This window comes from Myzus persicae, unplaced genomic scaffold, assembly GCF_001856785.1.
Source record: "Myzus persicae strain clone G006 unplaced genomic scaffold, MPER_G0061.0, whole genome shotgun sequence".
Lineage (NCBI taxonomy): Eukaryota > Metazoa > Arthropoda > Insecta > Hemiptera > Aphididae > Myzus > Myzus persicae.
Genome location: NW_019103956.1, coordinates 301,274 through 314,060, shown reverse-complemented (window position 1 = coordinate 314,060; position 12,787 = coordinate 301,274). Strand labels below are relative to the sequence as shown.

The 12,787-nt window shown below is 27.6% G+C and overlaps 4 protein-coding genes and 1 pseudogene across 8 annotated transcripts; 2 read left to right on the top strand and 3 right to left on the bottom strand.

Annotated features, from left to right (window-relative positions):
- Positions 1-1,427: 1,427 nt before the first annotated feature.
- On the bottom strand, positions 1,428-2,935 carry LOC111036878. 3 transcript variants are annotated; one of them, XR_002604816.1, is made up of 4 exons: positions 2,627-2,911; positions 2,098-2,313; positions 1,587-1,654; positions 1,428-1,517 (listed from the first exon to the last, which is right to left on the bottom strand). XR_002604816.1 is itself a non-coding variant. In XM_022319139.1 (4 exons), the coding sequence occupies exons 2-4, from the start codon at positions 2,479-2,481 to the stop codon at positions 1,462-1,464; spliced, it is 333 nt and encodes a 110-aa protein (XP_022174831.1). In that variant the 5' UTR covers positions 2,482-2,540; positions 2,627-2,935; the 3' UTR covers positions 1,428-1,461. The 3 variants fall into 3 exon arrangements, 2 of the variants coding, with proteins under 2 accessions (XP_022174831.1, XP_022174830.1); XM_022319139.1 differs by lacking the exon at positions 1,587-1,654 and adding an exon at positions 2,421-2,540 and having other exon boundaries at positions 2,627-2,935; XM_022319138.1 differs by lacking the exon at positions 1,587-1,654 and having other exon boundaries at positions 2,627-2,909.
- A 108-nt stretch (positions 2,936-3,043) lies between these two features.
- On the top strand, positions 3,044-5,249 carry LOC111036876 (alpha- and gamma-adaptin-binding protein p34-like). Its single transcript, XM_022319137.1, has 6 exons — positions 3,044-3,327; positions 4,138-4,325; positions 4,393-4,513; positions 4,587-4,721; positions 4,782-4,910; positions 4,974-5,249. Exons 1-6 carry the CDS (start codon positions 3,255-3,257, stop codon positions 5,135-5,137), a joined length of 810 nt encoding a protein of 269 aa, XP_022174829.1. The 5' UTR covers positions 3,044-3,254; the 3' UTR covers positions 5,138-5,249.
- On the bottom strand, positions 5,093-7,012 carry LOC111036879 (annotated as a pseudogene).
- A 1,943-nt stretch (positions 7,013-8,955) lies between these two features.
- Positions 8,956-12,050, top strand: LOC111036897 (protein ABHD4). Of its 3 annotated transcripts, none has more exons than XM_022319168.1 (8): positions 8,956-9,246; positions 9,610-9,707; positions 9,808-9,890; positions 9,954-10,338; positions 10,393-10,541; positions 10,618-10,735; positions 11,591-11,777; positions 11,859-12,050. In XM_022319168.1, the coding sequence occupies exons 2-8, from the start codon at positions 9,667-9,669 to the stop codon at positions 11,961-11,963; spliced, it is 1,068 nt and encodes a 355-aa protein (XP_022174860.1). In that variant the 5' UTR covers positions 8,956-9,246; positions 9,610-9,666; the 3' UTR covers positions 11,964-12,050. The 3 variants fall into 3 exon arrangements, with proteins under 3 accessions (XP_022174860.1, XP_022174859.1, XP_022174858.1); XM_022319167.1 differs by having other exon boundaries at positions 8,957-9,246; positions 9,563-9,707; XM_022319166.1 differs by having other exon boundaries at positions 8,957-9,707.
- On the bottom strand, positions 11,884-12,754 carry LOC111036898. Its single transcript, XM_022319170.1, has 2 exons — positions 12,553-12,754; positions 11,884-12,284 (listed from the first exon to the last, which is right to left on the bottom strand). Exons 1-2 carry the CDS (start codon positions 12,625-12,627, stop codon positions 12,048-12,050), a joined length of 312 nt encoding a protein of 103 aa, XP_022174862.1. The 5' UTR covers positions 12,628-12,754; the 3' UTR covers positions 11,884-12,047.
- Between the last annotated feature and the right edge of the window lie 33 nt (positions 12,755-12,787).

The following is a 12,787-nucleotide window of genomic DNA, read 5'->3' as shown; positions in this document are numbered from 1 at the left end:
CAAAAAAAATTATATAGCTGAAATAAAAAATATATATATAGGAACTCATTAAGGCTCGCCATAAAGCACTATAAGCAAAAAAAAACATTCAATTATACATTAAATAAACAAAATACAACCTTAAAATGCATGAAACAAAAAATATTTCCATCTCCTAAAGTTAAGTTTTAATAAAACAATATTAAATTCAAAAAAATACAACATTTGTTTGTTTATTTTAAATACTTTATTTTTAATGCTTATTCATTTATTTATTTGTGGGAAGATAATGTAATAAAACTGAAACATTATTGGTTGCATGTATTTTATTAAAAACAATTATTGACTCTAATATAATAATTATCAATGTGATTAATATTTCTATTTCTATTATTATTATTACTTGTTTAAAAATAGAATAAAACAATTTATGTATACTTTTTAATATGTGGATTGTGGGCGTGTGACTGTCTCGTGGTGGGATGTTAAAAAATATACAAGGTAGAAAATATGTTAAATGGCTAAGTACACTGATGAATCTTACTACAGCTCTGAGATTATTACTTAATGACTATACTCCATAGATCTTATTATACGCATACACAATGAACATAACCACCGTGTTTGATGAATCAGTACAACTTTCAATTTCATACAGATTTAGTTCTGAATATTGTACTTTATAGTCAATACTCAATTGTTCAATTTAACTAGTGTATTTATGAACAAAACATCTCTATTGAGTAGTCCATGTTAGTCACAGTTATTCTAGTTTATCTGGAAGCTCTCCTTTGCAGACTCTAATCAAAAAACAAAAATCACATACAAATTATAAATGTAAGCTTAAACATTGTTAAATTAAATATGAGTGTAAAATAACCATCACCAATGTAGTATTATTTATTTATTTATTATGATAACACCTTAGAAAGCAAACCAATAAAATATAGATAACTTATGCATTAAAATATACATGGAGAATAGTCTTATTCATTTGAAGATAGATCAATATTAACTTCTATTCAATTATCTGATTTAACAATGGATAAATCTACCATTTCAAATGAACTTTCATGGAATGATATATATATAATTCATTTTCTTTAGACACTTCAGAAAATAAAAATAAACAGCATACAATTTTTTTCATAGAATAGCCTTTTGCCCATAAAAAAAAAGAAAGGTTAGTTCTAGTTTACATAACAGTAAAATATAACATAAAAATTATCTTTTTAATGATTGTGGTTTTGCTTAATATATTTTAACTAGTAAATTAAATCAAGATTGTTTAGGGGTAATTAATTTAAAATATTTAGAAATGTATGTAGAATTGTGATATATTATTAAACCTTACTATGAAATTACATTACTTTCATTCCAGAGATTCTTTGGTATTATACGACAAGTTTCAGGGCCTAATGACCATCCATCAACTCCGACTTTCTTGCAACTATACCATATACTTTCAATGTATCCAATTATCTAACCACTTTCAATGTGGAATTGCAGTAGGTTGGAAGGTAGCAAATGTTTGACACCTGAAAAGAAGAAATCATTAAAATATATAGTTACTTATTTTTATTTATAGAAAATGTCCTAGTTTTTACCATAAGTGTTTTAAAAGGTATAATTAACAATCCAAATGGTACAAATGAGACTGGAAAAAGTTAGAAATCTAGAAAAAACAATTAATGACATTGTTGAAGAGTGTAATTGGACTCTATAAGACATTTTTAAGGAGCATACCAATAGTAATTTAGATTCAACAGTATTTTAATAATATTACATGTTTTTAAATTATTAACGTCAGTATTGTTTTGATATGTGTAATAGGTATATAATAACAAAGAGACAATTAAAACATACTAATGCCAGGATGCATAAAAAAAATTATTAATTTAAAGGGCCCAATAAAATTTAAATGGACCAATCATGGGCCGTTAAACCATGTTTAAGGGATCATTAGCTCACTATTGATTCGTTAAATTTTTAGTGATTGTTCATGCAACCCGGCATAAACATGATGTTTGTAAATCCAGTGTGCAAAATTCTAAAGGTAAATCATCTTATCCAGCAGTAAATTCAGTCAGTTTGAAAACTAGAGGATTCTCAACTCACGTAAATCAAAATTTGGTCCAAAATATTCAAGCATTGAAAGTATGTTTTCTGAAATATGCAAGCTCAGCAAATCCATTTGATGACACATTTGAAGAATTCTTCTGAGCTGAGAATTTAAAGTTGTGTTTTCCATGTGTAGATCATAAAACTGAAGTTTTAACTGATAAATGTGTAATGTACATTGTGATGAAAATGAGGTAGTATAAGTATACTTGGCTGAAAAGTCAAGAGACAAAAAAAAAATTAAAAAACAAAGAAATTGCCAAATTAATAGTAACATAAGTAGAATAATAATTATATATAAATTATAAAATAAAACCTACAGGCCTTTAAAAATATATTCATTCTTATGTTTTTTGGCAATAGTGGCAATGCTATCAACATAATAATATGGAGAATGTCATAAGCAACACTCTATTATGTGTATATACTGCACAATAATTCTGTCAACCATAATGAATTCACATATAAAGTTGTTGAAATAGTCATAGTGACATGTGTCACAAATTGTTCAAAATAAAGCACTCACCAAAATCAGTATAATGGCGTTTGTTATAACTCGAATGCTGGACTTTTAACATTGTCATGAAAATATGAAATGCTGAAACTCTAGACAACATTTTATTAAAATAAAAAAACACCACTATGTGCAAGCTACCAAACTCGGGTACAAGATAAAAAAATTTAAATAGAAATGTAGTGTGTACAATTTTGTTTAGTGAAAAAAGAACGAGAATTAAAAAAACACATAATAAATATGGGTATTTAAGATATTAATAAATATCATTTATTGTATAGATATGCATACAACAGTTAGAATATTCACAGATTTTATAAAATCTTCACATCAGCTGATAATTTTAAGATTTTTATCAAATTAAAACACTATATTGATTTAGTTATCATTTTGACTTCATGTCAACAAATTACTGTTAAACACTGAACAGTGTCAGACTGTCAGAGTATCTGCTACTATGAAACTTTCCGTCTTGTGAGTCGCGATATGTGAATTCAATCGACTGTCGTTAATTTATTTTATTTAATTACTGTACTAAAATTTAAAAATATTTTTCTTCACTTTTAAAAAACAAATCATTCATTATTCAATAAAAGACAAATGTTGAATTTGGCAGTCAAATAATTAACAATTTATAATCATGTCAATAAGTGAACTCCCTTGTGTTTACATATATAGTTGTTGTGATGATGATCCGTTGAAAACAATTAAATGTAAGCCAGCATTTGTACTCATTATTATTAAGTGAATAAAGTACATTCAAATAAAATATTAAACACAAATACACAATTAGATTAATTGAGTCCACAATTAATTTTTGATGTACTATTATATTAAAATATATGTATAAGCATCATAGAAATAACCAAGTACCTATGGTCACATAGATTTGATGCGCATGACGCTAAAATCACGTTCGCAACAAGTGCATTGAAGAGAACATCATGTTCGAAGCCGACGTCACTTTACACACAAAATACCATAGTATTCTATGACCTATGTGATCATACCTAGTTATTTCTTTGATGTATGTAGGTAGATTTATAGCTGGCTCGGTGCCTCTCACATTCAAAATGTCAACGCTTTTGCCCAAGGCCTACTTTGACTGGACACATAAAATATCTCATTGAAACTTTAATTGAGCAGATCCTACTGCCTTATAGATAGGTACATTGTTGTGGTTGTTACATACTGTAGTATAACCAATCTATGTATTCTAAAATCAACAACCAATTATTTGTCATAATTATATATTAGTATAATATAACTACTTAGGTTAAACATGCCTTTATTTCTTCAAAAAAAATTGCTCAAAATTAGCAATGGCTTACTATGTGAAAGAGTATTTGAATAGTAAAGAATAAACAAATCAAGTTCCTTTTTTTACATACAACTAAAAATTGTGTCTCGACATACTAGCATAAGTTATTTTGTTCAACACCTTTATTAATAAAATAAAATAAATTTTGTATTTCATTAATTATGTGTAAAGAGCACCTAACCATGCATTATGATTTTTACAGTAATGAGGAATGAAGAAAATATTGAAATTTGTAACAATGAAGGAAATATTTTATCGAACCGTTGGACAATTGACTGCAAATATTACACCGCTGATATAAATTTGTGTACCTCCATCAGTTTAAATGAACTCTCTGATCAATTTATACACAACATAAATGCTATAATTATTCTTTTCAGCATTGATAAAGTAAATATTTGAATATAATGAACTGTAATAAATAATATTTATTATTTTGAGTGTTTGATTGTTCTAGAGCAATATTATAGAAACTATGAATAAATGCTTACCTTTAGTTAAGAGAAGTCAAGCTGAGGTTTTGATACTGTTGAGTGAAAAAAACATAGATGGTGATTCGTCCAATAATGCTACTAACAGTAAGAATTTATTTTATCATAATAAAAAAAGAATTCCTATGTTTATCACAATTGTCTCTAATATTTATTAAAGTATTTGAATGGTGCCAAAAACACCATTTTGAATTAATTGTGCTGGAAGAAATTGCTGATGAAATGGATACAACTGGAATTGAACGTGTTAAACAAGCCCTTTATGCACATCATTGGCCAAATCTTAAAGCCAAATGTATATAACTTAAGATTAACTTAACTTAATTATTATTTACATATATCTTATTACGTTAAGGTCAAATAACAAATCCTAGTACAAAGTCAATAATCGAAGATAGTGTAATAAACTCGCAATTAAGTGGCGGATTATCGGATTTAAAAATGGATACAGAGCAAGAAGCTGAGTTGGATAGCGATTTATTTAGTAACTATAATAGTCTATATAAAATATAAAATTTGATTTACTATACATTTTCACTGTATTTAGCTGAGATGTTTGAAGGAGATTTTAATTTTTTCAAGACTATTGACAAGGTAAGAAAGTTAAAAGAACAAATTTCTGCAATGCCCGATGAAGAAAGAAAAGATGCTGCTGAAAAGACATTAACAGAATGTTGGAAAGCATTTTTTGGAGATGATGTAGACCTATAAGTATTAATTATTACAATAGTGAAATTCAAAGTATTATGAAATCAATTAAATATATTCCATGTACATTATAGCATCATAAAAATTATCAATATAATTTATTTGTTTAATCTACAAATTGGGTTATCTTGTACCATTTGTAAATTAACCCTAGGTCCAACCAGATCTCTAATATTGTTAATGCCATATTTAATCATAGTTGGTCTTTCTAATGATAATCCCCAAGCTATAACATTTACTTTTTCTAGTAATCCCATTGGTAACAGCATTTCAGGACAAAACATTCCAGAGTTGCCAATTTCAATCCATTTTTTTAGTCCTTGATGATAGCAAAATATTTCCATACTAGGTTCAGTGTATGGATTGTAAGCAGGTTTAAATTTGATTTCAGTCATTCCTAATCGTTCAAAAAATGTGTGAAGAACTCCAATTAAATCTCCCAAGGTTAAATTGTAATCAGCTATAACTCCTTCTACTTGTTGAAACTCTGCCAAATGAGTAGCATCCAAAGTCTCATTTCGGAATACTCTGTCGATACTAAAGTACTTAGTCGGTTTAAAATCTTTAGCTAACCCATATAACATACGAGCACTTACAGCCGTAGTATGAGTTCTCAAGACATTTTTCTTAGCTTTGTTCAACGACCAATCATAGCCATATCCTTGAGAACCATAGCCACCTTTAGAATGTACTGTTTTAACCTTGTTAAAATATTCTTGAGGGAAGTTTTCACTAGTTTGAGGGTTGTCCAAAAAAAAAGTATCATGCGAGTCTCTTGCTGGATGTTGTTGAGGTTGGAATAATGCATCAAAATTCCAAAACGAGCTTTCAACAAAATTATTAGTTGGCATTTCAGTAGAACCCATTTCAAGAAATATTTGACGAAAGTCTGAACAAACTTTCAATAAAGGATGTAAGCAACCAGCCAACTACGGTTGGCCTAAAGCTTCAAAATTGTAAGGCTTGAATGGATTTGATTTTCATGAACCATATAATATCATTTCTGTAGTTAGTTCAGTTTCTAGTTTTACAATAGATGTTGTAAATTCTGGACCCTTACCTGCAAAATGTAATACAATTAATCAATATAATAAAAAGCAATGAATTAAAATTAAACTACCTAATTTAAAACTTTTTATAACTACTTCACGAATAAGTTTTCATTTTTTATAATCCAATTTATTAGATTCAGAAATTTGATCATTAGCTGATTTCAGTTCCATCAAATCTGCTTTAACCTTATCAACGACTGAATCAACTTTTTTCATCACTTTGTTTGCTGCTCTATCGATGACTATCCAACCCTTTGACATTGCCTGGCTGAATCCAATTTTTGCATTTGGTATTGACATTAATTCCTTTTGATGTATCTCATCAGACGGAACAGCGTTATATAGGTTTACCTCATAACTACCATTTAATAAAACTGATTCTCCTTCATCAGTAAGTTCCCAGTATTTGCTTGTTACTGGGTCAGCAGTAACAATATTTCCTAATGCCAATATGCTATTAACGACCCCAATTATTTTTTGATGGTCGATAGTGTTTTCTTTACTTAGATCCCATGTGCTTATAGAACCTTTAATATCCAATAGATTTAATAATTGCCCTGAATCCATAGTTAATGAGCGTTAAAAAATTAGGAATTTATAAATATAATTGGAGTAATTACAACACAACAATAGGTACGACGAAGTAAACAATATAAATTGCATTATTATATTTGTATCAATTTTAGTAAACTATTATTTTAAAACTATCACAACATTCACAACTCAGTAACCCGTATTTTACAATTTTTTTTTATTTATTTAACTTTAAAATGTTTCAGCACACTGGGTGCTATTACAAGTATTATTTTTTAACAAATATTATATTTTACAATTTATGTTTCAACAATATTATACATATATCATATAATAATCAAATAGAAAAAATAGAAAATATATAATTATTAATAATAATTAAAAATAATTTTTTTTAAAAATCAATTATTAATAATAATTAAAAATAATTTTTTTTAAAAATCACATAAAAATCAAATATTAATAATATAAAATTGAAAAATATATAATTATAAGTAATAATTAACAATCATTTAAAAAAAATTAAAAAAATCATATAAAAATCAAATAGAAAAAAATAGAAAAATCTATAATTATTAACATTACGTAAATAATACGTTCCCACATAATTTATGTACAGATTTATTATTTATATATATTATATTTAGATACGTATATATTTTTTACATAATATTAAAATAAATGATTTAATAATTAATAGTGATCACTAGTTCGTAGTTAAAATAAATTTAATTAAAATAAATGAATAAAAAATAATTACTTTAAAAAAATGTAGGTTTTAAAAATTTTTTTTTGGTCTTAAAATTTGGTTTGATAATGTTTAGATGCAGCTTTGACGAATTGCATAATGGTAATATTGTTTGCTTTAAATGACGAAATGATGGTGTTTAAATATTTTTGGCGTGTCTTTGATTGTGAATTTCTATGGTTATTAGGTTCATTAATTCTGTTTAATTTAATGTAAGTGAATGATTGAATATCTAAAAGAGCTTTTGTAAAGTAATGTATATTTGGATGTGTGTTAGCAAAGGACTGAGCTAAATGTGAGTGAAAAGACTCGCATGCATTCGTAGTTAAATTCAATTCAGCGCTACATTGAGCCCAAATATTTGGTTAGGTATTTTATCGAATGCATTCGTTTCGCGATATCGCTTCATCATATTATCTGCGGTCGTTAAGATGAAGTTTAGTTAAGTCGGTCGAAAGTTGATAGCTATAGCTATACTAAAAATAGTTTTAATCTGTGGATTTTACCATCGGTGGAGTTTACGTGTTTTCGGGTAAAAAAATACGTATCGGTGGAATTTACATTTTTTTTTCAGGTAAAAAAAATGTATCGGTGGAATTTACATGTTATAAATCCAACCCTAAAATAGACTACCTGTAAATCGGTGGAGTTTACAATCGCCCATAATTACCTTATTGCTTTATAGTTTGTGATAATACTAGATGATCCCTTGCACTTTGTTGCCCATTACCACTCAATGCAACGTAAGGCATTAAATTATGTACATTATTGACATTAAATGAAAACTGTAGATACTAACATCCAAAGGGTCCTTACTCCTTTTTGAGTTATGCAAGTACATACGGAAAAGAGGTATATTAAGCGTATATTTACACGTGTTTATTTATTTTTGTCGTTTTCAACACCTTAAAATCAAATTTTGAAAAATCCTTTCTAATGTAAGGTAAAGGTATAATATTAATCTATCCTCAAAATGACAAGTCGATAACTCTAATAGACTCAGCTCTGCGTTGATAATAAATCAGGCCCACACTTTCCTTTACATAATAGTTAATAGACTATATTCAGTGGCGGTATGGGTACCCCGTGTAAAAGTATAATAGACCTTGATAGACTTATAAAGTCATTTTCTATCAAAAAACCATAATTTATACTTAACCCACAAGCAGATCTTTAACTATAGAATGTATATCTGTGAAACCACCCCCATTTCTTAATCCTAGCTACGTCACTGATTATGGTGTTGTACGTTTTGTGCTCGAATCGTGTAGGTAAAAATATGTATCAGACAAAGAAAATAAATAATAGAATGATATTATATTGTATATGATATTAATGTATGATGTCCCATCATCATATTAAATAATATTTAAGCCATGTCCCATCCCTAATAATATATTATATTCATAAACCTTAAACCTACTAGTTTAATACTTAGGTCTTTACGAATATATTATTTATTATTATGTTTTTTTTTTATCTACATTAGAGTAAAAATCACGGCTAAAGATACTCATATCTATAGCCGCGGTATAAACATAGAATAATAATTGTTTCACGGTATAAGGTCTAGACCACAGAATAACCCTTTTTATATTATAGCCAGTCCGTGGACAAAACCCAAGTGGATTCACCTTGGACCAAACATAAGATTATCATTTATCATTGTTTTTGTTATCTGTAACAAATTTACATTTACTAGATTACGACTTACAGAACAAATCAACATGAACAATTGAACAAGTAACGCTTTCAACTGACGACTAATGGCTGTAAAAGTATAAAATAATAAAAATACATTTAATTCACATTTTGCATATTATTTTCTCATAATCGGATATTTATTTATAGCCTTTAGAAACATATTAATGTCACGTACTCATATCTAATTTAATTATTTTAACCTACTTGTAAAGCGTCATTATTCAACAATCACAATTTATGATACGTTATTCCTCTCAACTTTAACATAGTACAAAATACAAATCAACTTATTTTTACTTATTACGAACTATATAGATTATATTCCAAAATTAATTATTGATATAAATAACAGTTGAGTGATAATTGGTATTGCATAATATTTGTTCATAGAGTTCTGTTGTGTAAATTTTAACACTAATTCATACTTTTTGTAATAGACAAATGTGTCGAATAATTTGTAAATGCATAGATAACAAATTTAAAATATTTCTTTCATGACTGAAGTAAATGACTCTGAGGCTTCTTCAATATACAGGTTGGATATATAATTTATTGCCATAGATATTTATAACATAAAAAATATATTTGGAGAATATAATTATATAAGCCATAATATTTCTTTATAACCATTTTAGAGGGTGTTCTTTTTGGAGCTGGTTTCCTTGGAGCTCAATGTCGTGGAAATGCTTACAAGAAGCCGAGCGGAAATTATTTGCATGTACTTTACATCTACCTTTATATTATTCTTGTTTTATATTTAAATGTTGACAATTATTTTTAGATGTTCAATCTCCATATCGTACAAGATATGTCAACCTAGGCCCAGTTGTTGAACAAGAAGATAAAATATGGACATTAGAAGTTAACACTGAAAAACGTGAAACCCCTGTAGTTTTATTGCATGGTTTTGGAGCTGGTATTGGGCTTTGGTGTATGAATGTTGACAAAATATCAAATAATTGTAGACCTGTATATGCCATGGATCTATTGGGCTTTGGTCGTAGTTCTAGGCCAAAATTTAGTACAGATCCTGAACAAGTGGAGCATCAATTTGTAAATGCCATTGAAAAATGGAGAACAGAAATTAAACTTGAAAAATTTATTCTTCTTGGCCATAGTTTTGGAGGATATTTAGCTACTGCTTATTCTATACAACACCCCGAAAGGTATAACCAGTAATAAGCTAGTTCAATATAAAGTTTTTAAAATATTTTATGTAGAGTTCACCATTTAATACTTGCTGATCCTTGGGGATTTCCCGAAGAAGACAAAAATATTAAGAACAAAATTCCTTGGTGGGCTAAAGGACTATTTTATGCTCTTAAATCATTAAATCCACTGTGGCCTGTGAGATTTGCTGGTCCTTATGGTAAATTCAACAAGTTTTTTTTTAGTAAACAGGTTTTATAATAATTTAAAAATGCCGTGTACTTGTTGATTTATAGGTCAATGGTTAGTGACAAATTTGAGATCTGATATACTGAAGAAGTTTGAACCAGTTCTTGGAGAACAATCAAGTGTGATTGGGGAATATATATTTCAATGTAATTCTCAACGTGCAACGTGAGTTTATTATTTCAGAATATTAATTAGTAAATTGTTTACTATTAATTTTCTATTAAAAACATAAATGTAATTTAGCTGTAAAAGTTATACGTAGTCTCATAAAATCTAAGTTGATAGAAGGATTTTTAAAATTGGCTGAATTTTTCTTTAGTTGCATACTTAAGATCTAAGAGGATATTACACAATATAAAGTTTGTTATCTATACCTCATCTAAAGTGATCGCACTGTTATGGCACTATACAAATTAAAGAAAAAATAATTTAAAAATTATCTTTAGCCTTTACATTGAAGTTTGTACTAAATACTTTTCTTTAAATGATTAGTGGCAAGAAAAGATTTTAGTAAGTATAACTATTAATTTATTTTTTTCTTGAAATAAGCAGTATGCTCTACTAATTATATTTAATATTTGTGCACAATATATCCTGTCCGCCTAACATTAAACACAATATCTTGAAGTTATAATACTGAATAAATGCTTTTTTCTGACAGTTTATGTCATATAGTTTCTTTAGATGAAAATCATTTACACTCTTAAAAAGACTATATATGATGTGTTGTCAGCTCTAAAGCATATCTACAAACCGAATTCTTACGATTGTTACTCCATACCATATTTAAAAATGATTGGATTTGTGAAAATATTAGCTATGAGCAATAACTATTAAGTTATTTTATATTGCAATATTAGGTATATTTTTTTTGAGACAGAGAATATGGACTAAATGTATTAATTATGTCTATTGCAAACTTAGATAATTATTATGTCTAGAGACATCGAATAATTAATGTTAAAAAATCACTTTATAACTTATAATCATGTATAAAGGTTTGTATTCGATTGTTTTTAGGGGCGAAAGTGCTTTTACTTCATTAGTTACTGGTTTTGGTTGGGCTAAGAACCCAATGATTAAGCGTATACATAATTTAGATAAAAGAGTGCCCATTACATTTATTTATGGACAAAACACTTGGATGGATCAAAGTATTGGACAGAAAATTAAATTAGAAAGAGAAAATAATTTTGTTCGTGTTGAGGTAATACATCTTAATTAACTATCAATAATTAATATAGGTACCTTATGAACAATAATTTATATTGTTTTTAACATATTATAGACTATACCCAATGCAGGTCATCATGTTTTTGCTGACCAATTTGAAGTATTTAATAATCTAGTTGATAAAATATGCAAAGAAAATGTGATTGAAATTGAAGAATAGTGAAACCAAGTTACAACACAATTGAGATATATGATTTGTATTTATATTATACGTTACATTACTTATTTACATTAACATAAAATATTATATAATTTTATTTAAGTCTATATCATCATCATCATCTGACTCCAATGGTTTTACTTGACTCATTAACAAGAATTTATCAATTTTATCTGTGGAATCTTCATCCATGTATGTTGTATAAGGTTCCAATGTTCCACTTTTTCTTTTTGTCATACGTTCTGTTATAGTATCCAATCGACCCTTCAGTTTTAGTAGTTTCCAATGGTATGATGACATATCTTCTGATGGGTGGAGACACTAAAGAATTGAAAAATAATGAAAATCAGTTTATAACGAGAAATGCCTTTATTTCAACTAAATAATGGTGCCTGGAATGATGTGTGGGTAATGGTATAGAACAATAGGCATTGTGCCACAGTCCGCAGATTATGTGAAATATATTGACATATAATACATTATATTTCATATAATCTGTATTGGTACTGTAAGTAACAAATGCATTTTGATTAAATAAATCCTTAGGTATGTGTATTTTATTTATTGATTTATGTATTAAATTCCTTACTTCGTCAGATTCCATTATGGAAACTTTATCAGCTATACATTTTTCTGGTTGAATATTGTTTGTTAATGCAGTCATAACTAATTAAATTAACTACTTTATATTGTGTATGTTCTAATGGTATATAGTATTGTATTTGTAGTTATATACTGCACTATTTCCTATATTGTAAACAATGTTAACTTAGTTTAAGAGGTTATGAATTGTCACAACCATGAGATAATATGGAGGTGATATA